Source organism: Trachinotus anak, unplaced genomic scaffold (genome assembly GCF_046630095.1).
Source record: "Trachinotus anak isolate AG129_WGS33_773 ecotype Australia unplaced genomic scaffold, CSIRO_AGI_Tana_v1 ptg000013l, whole genome shotgun sequence".
In the NCBI taxonomy this organism is placed as follows: Eukaryota; Metazoa; Chordata; class Actinopteri; order Carangiformes; family Carangidae; genus Trachinotus; species Trachinotus anak.
The window spans coordinates 28,910,387-28,927,968 of record NW_027273864.1 but is presented as its reverse complement, the minus strand read 5'-3'; the positions used below and the strand labels follow the sequence as shown (position 1 = coordinate 28,927,968).

Below are 17,582 nucleotides of genomic sequence, written 5' to 3'. Positions count from 1 at the left end.
CTGATGTGGATTAGAGTAACAGGAAGTAATTTAATGTATTTATACTGTGTAGTGCACAGTGCAACAGTTGTGTTTACAGTCTTATAATAATGTGTAATAGGGCTTCACTAAAGATTGTGTATGTGCATATTTCACTACATGTATAATTACTACAATCATTGAGGACAGAGGCTGTTCAGATGACGCGTCACATTTCTGTTTTTAGATTTTCTGGCAGGAACTTTTCGAGTCAGAGAAGTGTAAGAGTGATTACCACAGAGATGTTAAATGCTGGCCAGGCAAAGACAAACAGGGCCAAACAGAGCCAGGCAGAGCAGTGCAGGGCCAAAGCCAGTCACAGTCAGTCGGGGCACCTGGGCTAAACAGACCTGAGCACGAACAAACAAGGTTGAAACTGTTGGAGAACACCTCACACCCTATGCAGGACACTTTGACAGCACTGGACAGCTCTATATCTGTTATTGCAGTTGTTTCTTTGTGGCTTTCTATTCTCTGCACTGCCACTTTGCTGCTGTAACACTGTGAATTTCCCCACTGTGGGACTAAAAAAGGCGATCTTATCTTATCTTATCTTATCTCAGCCACATGGTGCCACCTAGGGGTCAACAGAGCTAACAGGGTTAATAAGACTACAAGGACAGAGTATCATTTATTATTCTTTTACATTCACAGTTCTGCAGTGGCTTTATGGCTGATTGTTTGGGAATGAAATATCTCAACTATTGCTTGGACTGCCATGAAATTATGAACGAACAGTCTCCAGAGGATGAACCCCTGTGGCTCTGATGATCCTCTGACTTTCACTGTATCACCACCATGAGGCTGATTTTAAGTGAAATGTCTCAGTAACTGTTGGATGCGTTGCCATGAAAGTTGACGCACACACCTGTGCCCGTCTCAGCCAGGATTAATTGTCATCACTGTGATGGTCCTCTGACTACAACAAGTGCAATTATATGGTCAAAATTTGAATTTCTTCAATACTTTCGTTTATGACCAAATAAAAACCAGCTAAACTAAAGACATTCTCAGGTGTACTTTGTGTTTAATGTCTACCTGGACATCCTAACACACTAAACTGAGGTGTGAACGTGGTAAACTACCTGCTAAACTTAAGTATTTTAGTATTTAAGTGTGTGGGCTGGTTGGGCTCAGTCAGATGGGACAAGATAACTGTGGCATGTCTCCTGTGCAGGGAGTATGATGACATTCTTATGCTGTATAACAACTGTTGACTGGACACCTGCCACCACACCTTTATAAAAGGCATCATCACGTAAGCCGCTGTTGCGTGCGCCTGATAGCTGTGTGTGTGCTCTCGCTGTTCATCATTCCACAGATGAGAGTGATGTGGCACTGCTGCACTTTTTCAGCACCTGACCACACTCATATCAGGTCACAGAAAAAAGGAGATACACTGGCACCACTGGGATTACTGGGATTACTGGAGAACTGGATTCAACCTGCTGCTGATTCCACACTATAAACAGAACATTTACAGGAGCTAAGACTCAAGCGGTAACTAACTTTCAGTGAACATTCTGGACTGACTGGCTTCAGCTTTCATTGTTCAACTTGCTGTGTTTTCTGCTTCACCCAGTGACAAAATGTCTTCTCAACTAGAAAATGATCTCTCCTGTTCTGTCTGCCACAACATCTTCAAAGATCCTGTTTTTCTGTCATGCAGCCACAGCTTCTGTAAAGACTGTCTGCAGAGATGGTGGACAGGGAAACTAATTCACGAGTGTCCACTTTGTAAGAAAATATCTCCACAGAGTGATCCACCTTGTAACTTGGTGTTAAAGAATCTGTGTGAGGCCTTCGTACTGCGGAGAGAGCAGACAGCTTCAGCAGGGTCTGAGCCTCTCTGCGATCTACACTCTGAGAAATTCAGATTCTTCTGTCTGGACCATCAGGAGCCAGTGTGTGTTGTCTGTCGAGACTCAAAAACACACAACAACCATAAATTCAGACCCATCGATGAAGCTGCACAGGATCACAGAGAGAAGGTTCAGAAACCCCTGAAGCCTTTACAAGAGAAACTGAAGCTTTTGGAACAAGTTAAAGGAAACTTTGACCAAACAGCAGAACACGTTAAGGTCCAGGCCAAGGACACAGAGAGTAAGATTAAGGAGCAGTTTAAGAAGCTTCACCAGTTTCTACAAGAGGAAGAGGAGGCCAGGATCACTGCTCTGAGGGAGGAAGAGGAGCAGAAGAGTCAGATGATGAAGGAGAAGATAGAGACTCTGAGCAGAGAGATAGCAGCTATTTCAGATACAATCAGAGCCACAGAGGAGGAACTGAGAGCTGGAGACGTCTCATTCCTGCAGAACTACAAGGCTGCAGTGGAAAGAGTCCAGCAGCGCCCCCTGCTGGATGATCACCAGCTGGGCTCAGGAGCTCTGATAGATGTGGCCAAACACCTGGGCAACCTGACCTTCAACATCTGGAGCAAGATGAAGGAGATGGTCTCCTACACTCCAGTGATTCTGGATCCAAACTCTGCTGATCCAAGACTCATCCTGTCTGAAGATCTGACCAGTGTGAGACTTGGAGAGAGACAGAACCTTCCCAAAAACCCAGAGAGGTTTGATTTCCACCAATGTGTCCTGGGCTCCGTGGGATTTAACTCAGGGACTCACAGCTGGGATGTTGAGATTAATCATGATGAATACTGGGCCCTTGGTGTGAAAAGGGGACAAATACTATCTAGATACTGGGAAAATCTTTTTTTTGATAACCTTGACACTGAATACACATTATCCTCACAACGTCTCAGTGAACTTCTCAGTAGAAAACTTTTCTTAGTTAAGAAGAAGCTCCAGACAGTCAGAGTTACGCTGGAGTTTGACAAAGGAAAGCTGTCGTTCTATGATCTTGATACTTACACACACATTCACACTGTTACAGACACGTTCACTGACAGGCTGTTCCCATACATTGAGAGCCGCAGCACACTCCCACTGAAGATATTACCAGTGACAGTCTCTGTAACAGTGGAAAAGTGCCCAATCCCTGTATGAACAAGCCATGGCACAATTTCCAAATATTTCAGCTAAGCATACTGTAAGCTGTTATTTTCAGGTAAAGAAAGACTACTCACAATGATGCAATCACTTAACATGTCAGTGATTCTTTATATCTTTTAGGAGTTTTGAAACAATGAAGTCTTAATGCAGTTTTAAAGTTTGTTTTTTTTTGTCTGTTTGTGGACAGGTTTTGAACGAAGGGTAAATTTCTATACATGGATGAATAGAGGAGAGTGTTAGTGTATCAGGGACACAAGAACCATGCTCATGGGACTTTGAGTCTTATTTGTGTAAAAACATGTACTGATAGTTTTAAATGAAAAAAGACAGATTATTTGTCAGTCTTATTGATTTTCCTTTTTATTTCTAAGAAGATACTGACGATGATACTTACAGACAGAGAGGAATATTTCTGAATGATTGTGAAAGTCTATATTATCTATATTTGTACAGACAAAAACATGTGCCTGATTATAAAAATGTTATGTGTTTTAAACAGAGGAACTCTGGACACTAAAGAAATCTTCGCTCAAAAGCAGCTGAATTATGAGCCATTCAGCGATCCATAGTTGTGCAGTGTGTGTGTTCCTCGTGCCAACGCCTGTATGGGCACGAAATGACTTGCATTGTATGGCACAGTTTCACTTTGTGAGCGGAGTGTTTGAGATTCACCATCAGACCAAACTCAGGACTTACACCTGTAGCAGAAAGAATACTGGGAACACATACTGGAAAGCTGGAATACTGCAACTCAACCTGCTGCTGATTTCACAATTGAAAAATGAGTTTTAAAAGAGCCATGGCAAAGTGAAAGCAACTTTCAAGAAACTTCCTCAATTGACTGGTTCGCATGTCATTGTTCTGCCTGCTGTGTTTTCTGCTTCACTCGATGACAAAATGTCTTCTCAACTAGAAAATGATCTCTCCTGTTCTATCTGCCACGACATCTTCAAAGATCCTGTTATTCTGTCATGTAGCCACAGCTTCTGTAAAGACTGTCTGCAGAGATGGTGGACAGAGAGACTATTTCATGAGTGTCCACTTTGTAAGAAAATACCTTTGCTGAATGATCCACTTTGTAACTTGGCTTTAAAGAATCTGTGTGAGGCCTTCGTACTGCGGAGAGAGCAGACAGCTTCAGCAGGGTCTGAGCCTCTCTGCGATCTACACTCTGAGAAACTCAGACTCTTCTGTCTGGACCATCAGGAGCCAGTGTGTGTTGTCTGTCGAGACTCAAAAACACACACTGACCACAAATTCAGACCCATCAATGAAGCTGCACAGGATCACAGAGAGAAGCTTCAGAAAACCCTGAAGCCTTTACAAGAGAAACTGAAGCTTTTGGAACAAGTTAAAGGAAACTTTGATCAAACAGCAAAACACGTTAAGGTCCAGGCCAAGGACACAGAGAGGGAGATCAAGGAGCAGTTTAAGAAGCTTCACCAGTTTCTACAAGAGGAAGAGGAGGCCAGGATCACTGCTCTGAGGGAGGAAGAGGAGCAGAAGAGTCAGATGATGAAGGAGAAGATAGAGACTCTGAGCAGAGAGATAGCAGCTATTTCAGATACAATCAGAGCCACAGAGGAGGAACTGAGAGCTGGAGACGTCTCATTCCTGCAGAACTACAAGGCTGCAGTGGAAAGAGTCCAGCAGCGCCCCCTGCTGGATGATCACCAGCTGGGCTCAGGAGCTCTGATAGATGTGGCCAAACACCTGGGCAACCTGACCTTCAACATCTGGAGCAAGATGAAGGAGGTGGTCTCCTACACTCCAGTGATTCTGGATCCAAACTCTGCTGAACCACATCTCATCCTGTCTGAAGATCTGACCAGTGTGAGACTTGGAGAGAGACAGAACCTTCCCAAAAACCCAGAGAGGTTTGATTTCCACCAATGTGTCCTGGGCTCTGTGGGATTTAACTCAGGGACTCACAGCTGGGATGTTGAGATTAATCATGATGGAGACTAGGCCCTCGGTGTGGTAAAACAGTCTGTTCTGAGAAAGGGACAAGTACCGACTGGATTCTGGGAAATATATTTCAGTGATGGAGAATATAGAGCAGCCTCACCACCACTTGCACGTAAAGTTCTCTCACTGAAGAAGAAGCTCCAGAGAGTCAGAGTTCAGCTGGAGTTTGACAAAGGAAAGCTGTCGTTCCATGATCTTGATACTAACACACACCTTCACACCTTCAAAAACACTTTCACTGACAGGCTGTTCCCGTACATTGAGAATAACAATAAACTCCCACTGAAGATATTACCAGTGACAGTCTCTGTAACAGTGTAGTAGTACAAGCATGTTCTAGGCTGTTATTTTCAGGTTCCATGTTTATCGGACCTTCTGAGTCTTAGTTGAACTGACATAAAAAAAGGTTTTTATTGATTTTGTGACTTTTATGTTTTTCTTTTTATGTCTAAGAAGATGGTGATGATGATACTTGGAAACAGCATGATTATGATAATGTTATTCCTCACAGTGATAATAAGACAATAACGTCACAGATGTATCATATACAGTTTGTATTTCGAGCTCATCTGATACTGAATATGCTATTAATAATAATAATTTCTATTAATTTGCTTTTGTAGTTTTTGTTTTATTCTGCACTGACAGTAATTGTGTCACTGTGTAAGCAGAGACTTCACTTTAGACTCTAATTTAGAGCTCACTATAAATGATTGTGCTTGGGAAAGCAGATGAGTTCTTTTAAACATTAACTGTACATTTTTGATCTTTGAATTTAATGCCTTTTTGAGAGACTTCTGAACTGCTTTGAAATATATTAATAAAGAATCTAAATGGTTTCAAATTAAAATGTTTACAGAGATTTTGAACATGAGCTAAAACTCTATTATTTATAGTTAAATCTGGTCTCGAAGTAATATGACCACTGAAATCTGAGATTTCTAAGGCTGTTTAAATATCTTGAGAAATAAGTTGTAATAACAAACAATTGTGTGTAAAAAAAAAAAATTCGATGTTTTGACACTGAAGTCATGATATTTTGAAAATAAAGTCATGAAATTGATGGGGAAAAATACAATGTTTGGAGAGAAATATTTCAAGAATTGAGTCATATGTCCTGTTTTTGTTTTTTGTTCGTTTCGATATCCAGTTTGGGTTAGTCAACACTAAATCATAAATCTATTATCAAACCTAATATGAATTCTATTAGAAGGCAAATGCTCATAATAAATACTAAACTTGTATGAAAGTACCTTTTTTTTTGTTTTTGCTATTGCTACATTGCTAACGTTAGCATTACCAAATGTTTACTTACCAGTCCAGAAAGACGCTGCAGTTCATCATCAAACTTTTTTCCTTTACTCTTCACTTTACTCACCGAGAGCGGTGTCCAGCGGTGGAAAGCAGTGTCACTTTTTAGTGAGCTTAGTCACTTTTAAGCTCAAAGAAACCGGGACTGGGGTATTTACTGAGGTATTTCATGTCATAGACTAAAACCTGGAAATTAAATAAATAAATGCTTGTCAACCACCCACCTTATTTCAGTCATCTAACCAAAAAAACATTCAATAAACCCATAGACTTTGGGACAAGGAAACCGGAAGTGCTAAAATGCTAACTAGTTTCTGGGTTTTAGCCAAATGCATCCATGGTTTTAGCAGAGACAGTGGAGACGTACAGAGGATTCAGGACTCATTCCTGTGGCACTCTATGCAGATCGGAGTCTCCCAGTCCTGAGCTTAGTAAACATCATTATTATTCAATTGCTTTCACAAGTTGATCAGTTAACTGATCTTCATGTGTAAATATCAGTGAGTGACGCTTCACTTCAACATCCAAAAAAAGACCCGAGACGAGGTGTGAATGTGATCAGTAGATTATATTACTCTCTTTAAAAAAGACTTCATTACAAGAATTAACTTCATTCATTCAGACACAGTAAAAGTCATACATATTCAGTATCCTAAATACTGCTCTTCACTAACTGCATAACAACCACAGAACCACTGCGTCGTGTTCAGAGATCAGTGTTCAGTGTCTGGACTGATCTCTTCTACTGCAATGTCTCAGTAACTAACCTCTGCGCTAACAAAAACATGAATGCCTGTAGTGATGAGCTCCAGAAGAATTCAACTGTCAAGGTTCAGAGGTTATTTTACTCAATGAGGCATCTGTCGATTTAACCTCATCTTAGTTGAACATTAAAAATGATTTGTTTTTACAGCAAGGGTGGCAGGGTCAGTACATCACCTTCATTTGAGTGAGGAGTGAAATCTGTTTTCAACACTCTTCCCTTTATGTTTCATTCAAAATGTGTTAAAGTCAGCAGTCTGATGGTCCAACACTTTGGTGAAGAGTGAGATATTTCAGCAATTACTGGAAGGATTTCCATGAAATCTGGTAAAGACATTCATGGTCCCCAAAGGATGAATCCTAATGACTTCTCATCTAGCATCACTAACAAAGATTGAACTTGTCCAGCAATTCAGCTCATGACAGGATCCCTCTAAAATTAAAGGATGAATTCCCCACAGCCTGAGCTGGAGATGGATGCTAAAAACAACAAGAAACAAATGAAAAACATGTAGAAACAATACATGATTTTTAAGTAAAGTATCTCCACTGCAGTCTGTCTGACTGACTAACATATCTGAACTCAATAAACTGTAGTTTGTTATTAAAAAACATCGCACGATGTAACTTTTTACAGCGCTGTGAACAGTTTTGGCATTGAAGCAAACAGTTTCTATGGTAAAAAGAAAAGAGGAGAAAACTGTTTACCAAGGCAACGAGACAAAACTGATATGTACTTGACAACTGATTAAAGCTGCACTGATCAATATTGTTATATAAAAACTAATCAAACTACATTCATCAGGCAGACACAAACATGACTCCAGTTGAATGATAGTGTTTCTCTGCATCTGCTGGATGTATAAAAAGCTAAAACATTCACTTTATGAAGGTGATAATATTCCTAGATGTTGGGTTTGGAGTTTGTTTTGCTGCATATTTAACTATTTCCAATATTGGGTTTTGTTTAACACGTCAGATCAGAAAGTCAGTGTCATCAGTCATGAATCAGTCTTACTACATGTAGGTGTAGTGTGATCCTTCAGGGCCTGATCACCGATTCTCTGGAGTTACCCAGGAAATGTAAATGCATAGTGAATCTTAACAGCAGTGTTCATATTGCCCCCTCCTCCCTAAATACACTCAGTATTATTCCCTCCACCAGCCCAGTTATACCAGCCACCGTACCTCACCTCTCTATTAAAGCAGTGTTCTCATGACATGTTTACCATCGGCCACTTTCAGGACATTAGAGTTCCATGTTTCACCTGACGAGTTGAATAAGCCTGACGGGCCAGGCTGCTTTTTGACAGATCGTATGCTCGTGTTTAAGCCATTGTTTCTGATTGATGGAAGTTGCAGCCAAGCAGGGCAAAAAAATGAGTCCAAAGCAATTAAAACAAAACAAAAAAAGCCTCCTTTTGTTTGAGTTTCTGTCCTCCTCCTTCCCTCTGCCCGTCTCTTCATCCCTCTCTCTCTGGCACAGTTCGGGTGTTCAGTTGAGTTCGTATAAAAGGTGCTGAGCGTTTCTCCTCCACCCGATGTTACATGATGATCCGTGGTTCTGGGACCGACTCGTTGATGGATTTGTGAGGCAGCACGTTGGCACCGTTCAGGTACAGCTCGTCATTCACGATCACATCCTCCCCGAGCACCGTCACATTCTCCATACGAACCTGAAGACACAGATTAACACACACACCAGTCACTATCACACCTGACAGCAATCATGAAGCAGGTGAGTGAAGTGTTACAGTAACACAACCTTTTGGTTTTATGTAAAGCATCTTGAATAGCTTTGTAGAAAGAGGCTTTACATTTACCGGTAATTAAATCTTTCCCTAAGAATCTAATTTCAGCAAAGTTGCTTTGTTGGAAAACGTAGGACTGTCTCTATGGGCTGGTCCTCAAACCAGCACGATCCAACATGTCATCAAGGTAAACCTTTACCACACCATCCTATCAGAAGGAAAATCCACTCATGCGATGTGTGAATCACAAAGTCTGACTGCTGACGTCATGAGATCCTGCAGAACCTCTTACAAATAATAATTTAACATACAGTTATCAAAGGTTGTAATCTTAACAACTCCAGTTGGTTCTGTGCTGTCATCAGCTGCTGCAAAAATAAACATCAGTTTTGGAAAAAAACAAAAACAAAAAAGGGAAAATAAAAGCCACAAGATTCTGCTCCATGAAATCAAATTAACTCAATGAACTCCTCATATCTGAGTCACTTTTTTATGAAATTATGTTTTTCTTAAGATTATAATGCAGGAAATCATGGAATGAAGCTGGAGTAATTCTTGTTGAGTTTAAATTCACAGTACGTTTACATCCAGACAGTGGGCGTCAGACATTAGCACATGTTCACATGATTTTTTACCCAAAGCGTGTGATCATAAATTTTTGTGTTTTAAGACTGAATAACTTCCACGTTCACACAGACCACCTTCATTACTCAGAGAGGGCAACTGCCATCGCAGTTCAACCCAAACATGTCTGCTGTCACTGAGATAAGCACAACAGCTGGTGACCACTGTCCTCTACTCACCCACTGGCCAACAGAGGAGCTCCACCCCACGATGCAGCTCTCCAGCCAGGAGTGCGATCGAACCCGTGCCCCCTTCAGCACCGTGCAGCGTTTTATCCTGACGCCGTCCTCCACAACCACGCCGGCGCCGATGGTCACGTTCGGACCGATGGTACAGTTCTCCCCGATCTGAGCCGACGGGTCCTGCAGAGGAAAGACAGAGGGGGGAGAGGATCATTATGGAGTACAGTTTATATTCACTGTGCTTCCATAGCGTCAACGAGCTGCACTCACCACCAGAACGTTGCCAAGGAAACCAGGCCCCGTGCGTAGCCTCTCAGGAGCGTGTTGTCGCACCGACTGAAGGTACATACACATCCCTGTCAGGAAGTCTTTAGGCTGACCGATGTCCATCCAGAAACCTGCAGACAGACAGACAGACAGACAGACAGACAGACAGCATACAGAGATGCAGACGGTGAGATCAGTTAGTTACCATGGAAACAAGGACACAAAAACAGGAGTTTCCTTGTGATCTCTAACAGGTGAGGTACTGAAGGGTGAGGTCACATGACCAGCAGAGACTCACTGACCGTTTATCCCCATCACACTGATGTTTTTTTAAACCGTAAAATCAAACTGTATTTTACATCACTGCCAACACAACATCACGACTGCACTGCAATACAACGATCACTGTGTGAGAAATGAAATACACTGAAAAAGCTGCCTTGAAGTCAGAAAATTCATTTTAAACTTTTTTGTGTGCCTGGGAAATAAAAAGTAAGAATTACATATTTATATATTTATATTTTTTTTTTAAATAAAAACTGAAAATATTGGCACATTCTGGTGGTTTAGGTTTAAAATGCTCACTAAGTAGTTGCAGCGTCTCCAGTTCAAGTCCAGCTGTGTCATCTCCTACTTCCTTCTCCCCTCATTTCCTGTCGCCTTCCTGTCCTAATGTCTAAGGAGAACGATCCCAGCAAAATCAATTGAAAAATTAAGGCTTAGGGCTAACTGTCAATTTTAATGGACAATTATGAGCAACACAATAGCATTAAAACAAACCAATTAAATATAAATAAATACAACCAGGAGATTAAATTGTAATCAGTGTCAATGAGCACATTTTACCTGAATTTATCTCTTTTATTTAATCTCAAAATTGCTTGTACTGATTTTATTGTATTGTTTTTAAGTCTGTGTAGGTCTGCACATCGTTATTATGAAAAATCAGCCTGCAGGTGTGAACTCAAGTTGTCGCTCTCACAGCAGATCCAGACACACTTAAAAGCAGCTTTAACGAACTGCGATCCACTTCATTTCATTTTTAGTTCAGTAAACCCTCTGCAAGAAATCACAAGGACCTTCAGTCATCCTCTCAACGCTTAATTAACAGGGAGCTGCTCAGTGTTTCATCACAGACTCGTGATGTCTTATGAGGGAAACAAAGCCACTACGACCTGGAGCAGAGTCAGCAGAGACTCAGACCGGTCCGCCTGCCTGGACTACAGGAGGAGAGGGAGGTTTAACTGCTCAGCTAGATGGTTCCACTGTTTCAGATAAAGCTGATTGCTCCCAGAGAGGGATGGGGTTCGAGAGAAGCATAGAAAACAGATAACTCCAACTCATTTGGCTCTTAAGTAATGTCAATTTCCAGCCTGTTTCAAGATGTGAATTCAGACTAACTGAATAAACTGCGTGGAAAGAGTCTCGCACACTTGTTGGTATCTGTGCTTCTCTACAAACGATTCCTCTCCAGAACTACATGAGCTCAGGTGTGAAGAAAAAGCCCAAACACTTACGTCTGGTGGAGCTGTGAGCTGCAGAGACCAGAGCAGGCACACAGGTCAGCTCCCAACAACATGTTACAGAAATGAAATACATCCACCTCAGCTGCCTGGTGTCTGCTGACAGGCCATGTGGGGCACAGACTTTGTTTTGTTTTTTTGAATGTTTTCAGCCATTAACGCTGCTAAGTGTAAAACATTTTTATCACTATACTTTAATGTGGTTAGAGACACACTCTACTCCCACACAGCTGCAAACAAGCTGTGACTACTGCAGCGGCTGTGGGGAAATGTTCACTGCTCTGTCTTTCCGAGAGATCCTGAAGTTACATGTTGATGATAAAGTCATCAAAAAACGTCTGTTCTTGGCTGTGCTGTTATCAGCTGCTCCAACAATAAACTTCAGCTCTGGAAAGAAAGAGGCAAAATCCACAAGCCTCAGTTTCATGAAACCAGTTTCATTTTTGTAAATCTCCATTAAATCCTCACATTCAGTCCAGAAACAGACTCAGAGCAAGTTTACTGGCTCAAAATGGCACTTTTACAGTTTCATCTGCCAGCAACCTTTTCCCATTCACACAGTGGCAGTCAGGAAAAAGTGGTATTTTATTTAGCAGAACAAATTCTCTTATTTTGACACTGAATAATTTCTATATTTATACAAACTGTTGGAGGGAGTGCCTGCTGACCTACACCCACATGTGTGTGCTTTGAAAGATTTAAATACATTCAGTAAAACTTGCAGTAATAATGGTGGCGTCACTACAGAGCAGCCAGGTTCATGTGTTGTCATGTTTTACATCATGTTTTTTTCTCAGACAGAAAAAAACCTTTTTTTGTCTATTAAGTGTGGTTGTAGTTGGTTTTCATTCATTCATTCATTCAACAAAGTGACACAACGTCATTGAGTTGTGTAACCCGTCGCAGTGAACTTCAGGTCCTGTACTGAACAGTGCTGCACTAATGCACGTGCCGTAACAACCCCTGGTGCATCGTGGTGTTGTGGTGCTGCAGCCATGGTAATAGTTACCCTGCAGCTCCATGGTGTACAGCTGTCCCTCCTCTGCCATGACTGGAAATATCTCTTTCTCTATGGACGTTGGTCTCAGCTGCACCCAGACACACAGACACAGACACAGACACAGACACAGACACAGACACAGACACAGACACAGACACAAAGTCGTCAAAACCATGTAGAAAAAACGCTGCTTCTACATTATGTACAAATATTGACACTTGCTTGTTACTTCAGTTTAGACCCATGTCAATGTAAAATTTAACAAGTAATATGATGACACACTGTTGAGGCTCTCTGTGTGTGTGTGTGTGTGTGTCGCACCTGGATCCTGCTGAGCATGCTGGGATTGAAGATGTACATGCCAGCATTGATCTTGTTAGAGACGAACACCTGCGGTTTCTCAACGAAGCGATGGATCCTCCCGCTCTCCGCCTCAAACACCACCACGCCGTATTTAGAGGGCTCCTCCACCCGAGTGACCTTCACACACACGTCAATAGGCAATCTTACATCAAAACTGTAGTTTCACTATTTATTTATTTTAATGGTAATAATTTATTGAGATTATAAGTATTTCAAACTTAATTTTTTGCATTTAAGCTTTTAATTGGATTTGATTTTAATGTTTAAAATTTTCTATTTTACATTTGAGGAGTTGAAATTTCACTTCATAGTTTCTAATTGATTTAAATTTCATTAAGGTCTGATTATTATTAGTATGACAATGTAATAGTTTATTTGTCATTTTCTATTTTAATTTGAAGTCTGGCTAAAATCTTCCTCCATGTTGGAGGTCGTTGTTTTGCACTAACGACCAAAGATTTCACCCTGTTTCTCTCACAGTTGTCAACTTCTGTGTAGCACAACTCAAAATCACTGACTGGACCGTCTGCAGGTCGTCAGTCCGGATCTAATGAAATTAACTCTGCACAAACGCTCTGTCGAACTCCATCTCTGTCTCACCACAATGGTTCCCTCTTTGCCGTGGTTGCGGTGGAACTGCAGCAGATCTCTGAAGGGAAAATCACAGATGACGTCTGAATTCAGGACGAAGAACGGCTCGTTGTCCACGTTCAGCAGCTCTCGAGCCAACGCCAGAGGACCCGCTGTACAAAACACACACAAAGTCATGTCTCATTTCTATTAATCATTAAAACTGTAGTTGTTGTTCTGATGGATCTTAAATTATAATATAGTGATGCAAAGGTTACTCAATTAATCAATTAGCTGATCAACAGAAAAACAGTCTGCAAATATTTTGATGATCGATTGACTGTTGGTCAAACAAAACAAGCAATTTGATGATCCTGCTACACAATTTTCACTGTTCTGGTTTTTTTTGGGACAAAAAGATTCATGAGAACTGAGAAAATAATCAGTAGATTCATTGATAATGGAAACAATCATTAGTTGAAGCCCTGCTACAGAAAACTAGACAAACTGGAAAACAAGTCCCATCTGCAGGTCAGAAACGACACCATATGGCCAAAAGTATGTGGACAGACTCTATGTACATTTGGTCGGATTTGGCTGGAAAGCTGTAACCGCAGATTAACTCTCAGTTTTGAAATCACATGTTGAACTATCACATATGGGAGTCAGGAGTCCACATACTTTTGGCCATGAAGAGCAGTGTATCTCACTTGGAGACAACATAGCTTCTCGAGTTTGTTCAGGCTCAGTCATTGGGGCTCTTTTGTTTAAAATTAACAAGCGTCCATAAGGCCACATGATGCAAAATTCACCTCCACCAATAATGCAGACGACACCTACAGCCCCTTAAACCATCTCCACACCTGCACTGAGCAAATCACTGACTGACAACATCTAAATATCTTCCTTCGGGTAAATACAGAGAAAACTGGAATAATTGTCTTTGATGCAAAAAAAAAAAAAAAAAGCAAATAAGTGCAATAATTCAAACAGTATATCTTGTGTTAAGGTCAGGCTATATGACTGGACAACAACATGAGAGACACTTCATTCCGTATTATACAAGAAGACTAGATTGGATTTACAATTCTTGCATCAATGTGATAAAATCATTTTGTCAGGTAAATAATGCTGCGGTGGGAAAAATCAGACACTTGACACTGTTTAGATGATTTATCTTCAAACGGTCTGTCAGGTTGCTCTAATTGTAACATATATAATTACATTGTGGGAGAAGATTTTATCAGTACAGCCTACAGCCTGTTGGATTCAAGGCACAATACTATACTGTAGCTTTATTCTGTTTTTTCCAGACTATCTCACTAGTTTGTTGTGGCACAGAGACAGTTTCCGGTCTGTTTGACTTTAACTGTGGTGAAGAGAAACCCACCTGTTCCCAGAGGCTCCTTCTCATGAGACAGAGAGATACGAATCCCAAGCTGAGGAGGAAACAGAGAACACTCAGAATACTGCAGACTGACAAGCAGCACAAAAATCATTCATTTCAAACTCAGTGTGGATAGAGATATCAGCCAGGTGTGCCAGATGTTTTGTTACACCACCTGCATAACTTGAGAGTTCAAGTCCTAGTATGTTAATGGACTATCCCACTGTTCTGATCTTGTACACTACTAATCAGTTATAGGCACATCCTGTATTAGCCTCTCACCTGTTTGATGGTTAACCAATGGTCAACCATCCCATCACATCCATATACAGTATTTTTTCAGCATTTGACCTGATGAAGAGTCAACTGAGAACAAAACACTGACTTTTTGAGTAAAGGGTTGTGGCTTTGAGTCAGTGTGCAGGTGTTGACTGTCCACTATTAAAACATTTAGTGAGTGTTGTGTATCACAGCTGTAACAATAGTGTGTCAGTGTGATGATTGTTGTACGTACTCTCTGCTCCTGGACTCTCATCTCTCTCTCCAGCAGCTCTGACATGTAGCTCACGGCCAGAACCACATGGTCCACCCCAGCCTACACACACACACACACACACACACACACACACACACACACACACAGTGACTGATTAACTTTTTAAAAGACAAAAGCACAAAATGACACATCAGCCGTACAGTTAAATCCGCCCGGGGTGTCTCCTCCGTACCTTGACCAGCGCCTCCACCTGGTGCAGCAGGATGGGTTTGTTGCAGAACTCCACCAGAGGTTTGGGGACGCTCAGGGTGAGCGGTCGCAGCCGGGTCCCGTACCCTCCCACCAGGATCAGAGCCTTCATACTTCTGACAAGTTAGCAACCGTTCACCAGGATAACCTCAGCTCCTCGATAACTAAACCTGAAGCAGCCTGAACAGGAGAGAGGAGAGTCACAGTGACTGATGGTGGTCAATGTCTCATCTTTTTTGATTGCTGGATATTTCTTGTTTGGAAAATCTGACGCTTAGCTCTGTGACTTGAATGTAAACAAACTGGAACTAGATGGCACTGAACCTGGCAACATCACTGTGACAACAAAACTTCAGGAGGTGCAGGCAGTGACAGCGTCAGGTTGTTCAGCAAATCATTTTTGCCCCTGAAATCCCCTAAAACTGTAGGTTTACCCATCTCTGCTGGTGATAAAATCAGAAATACTGAGCTGGCAGTGACATTAAAGGCCATTTACTCCTGTTTCTGAACTTGTTTACTATACTGTGACCTATAACCCATCAGTCTGTTGTGAGTAAAGTTCATATTCTGGCGTAAGAGAGGCAGGAGACAAGACACACACCCTGTGAAACTTGTTCACTCTGTAGTAAAACTGTACAATGACTGTTGTTTTCATCTGAGGTGGAACAGAGAGTTTGTGAAGATTACCGGCATAGTTTCAAAAACTAGGATTGGGCTGATCAGTCGCCAGAGTATCGTACTGGAAGGTCTTGTTTTGAGTTTTGATACTAGTGTCAATAGGATCAATACCAAATTGAAAGCATCGATCACATATTAGATCACATTCCGGGAGCATGAACACTTTTGCTGCAGTAAAACCTGCCGTTGGCAGCAGTGATGGTTTCTCTCTCCTCTCAACCCAACCGGTCGAGCCAGACAGCCGCCCACCCTCAGACTGGTTCTGCGGGACGTTTTTGCTTATTGTCAGAACAGCTGAGTTTCTCTCCATTGTGTTCCAGTCTCTGCTGTAGGGTCTGGACCTTCCCCTGTCAGATGCCTTTAGATGCTGTTTGCTGTAATCTGGCGCTACGCAAATTACACTGAATTGAATTAGCCATGGTGTCGCCTCAAGTCACAAGACTTCATTCATCCTTTGATGAAGTCTGTCTGTACATTCGTGTCAGTATGATTGTGTTATTTTAGTTTCTATGCAGAGTCAACAAAACAACAACACACAGGCGACAACGAGCACAGAGACAGAGAGAGATTCAGATTTAAAACCGGTTCTGGTTTCATCGCAGTAGCAGCTAGCTTAGCCGTGTCAACTCCACACTAACTAACTAACTTTCGCGGCCATAAAACAGCAGCTGGCTGAGTTTAAACATCGGCTCGTTTTAGTCTGATCAAATGATGTGACTGAGCTCAAGATTTGGTTTCTGTCAGAGTGATGGTAGCTAGCTCTGGTTAGCTAAGATGGCTAACAAGCCCCTGACTTAATTCACAGCAGTTAACGACAAACCGGCAGCTAACTGCTGTCAGCGCCCGGCCCGTCTCTACAGTCCGTGAGAAACTGGAGGAAAACGGTGAAAACTTACAGGGATTAGTTCATCAAAGTGTCCGGGATGTTTGTGAATCAGTGAAACTCTGAGAATGACACGTATGATTGTTCAAACACGAGCTTACGTCAAGACTGCGTGACGTATTCAACATCCGGTCCACCGTTTCAAAATAAAACTTCAAGTCGTTAGTCGGATTTGATTGACTGGTTCAACAGCCTGTCAAAGAAATAAAAAACATATAAAATATCATTATTAAGATCTTTGTTATCTTTTAAATTATAATATTAATTAAGATTATTTTGTGTAGGTAATAATTATATATTAATTTATGTTTTTGTATATACAGTATATGTATTTCACGTACTTGTACATAATGGTCAACATATAGCCTACTACATTATGTTACATGTAACATATATATCGTGGACATGTGTAAATAGCATCTCAAATGTTATTTTTTTCACACCCAAACTTTATTTATTGAGTTCTGCTATTTTTACTTGAACATGGCTGTGAATCTCTAACCTTTGGGGAAAGAAAAGTTAAGTGTTTGTGCTTTTGT

The 17,582-nt window shown here is 41.3% G+C and overlaps 1 protein-coding gene and 1 pseudogene across 1 annotated transcript; one reads left to right on the top strand and one right to left on the bottom strand.

Moving 5' to 3' along the window:
• Window positions 1-1,490: 1,490 nt before the first annotated feature.
• Window positions 1,491-5,456, top strand: LOC139630005 (uncharacterized; annotated as a pseudogene).
• Window positions 5,457-6,857: 1,401 nt separating this feature from the next.
• Window positions 6,858-17,161, bottom strand: gmppb (GDP-mannose pyrophosphorylase B). Its single transcript, XM_071493686.1, has 10 exons — window positions 17,057-17,161; window positions 15,466-15,662; window positions 15,252-15,332; window positions 14,741-14,789; window positions 13,381-13,523; window positions 12,739-12,897; window positions 12,427-12,505; window positions 9,898-10,025; window positions 9,625-9,807; window positions 6,858-8,746 (listed from the first exon to the last, which is right to left on the bottom strand). Exons 2-10 carry the CDS (start codon window positions 15,592-15,594, stop codon window positions 8,615-8,617), a joined length of 1,083 nt encoding a protein of 360 aa, XP_071349787.1. The 5' UTR covers window positions 15,595-15,662; window positions 17,057-17,161; the 3' UTR covers window positions 6,858-8,614.
• Between the last annotated feature and the right edge of the window lie 421 nt (window positions 17,162-17,582).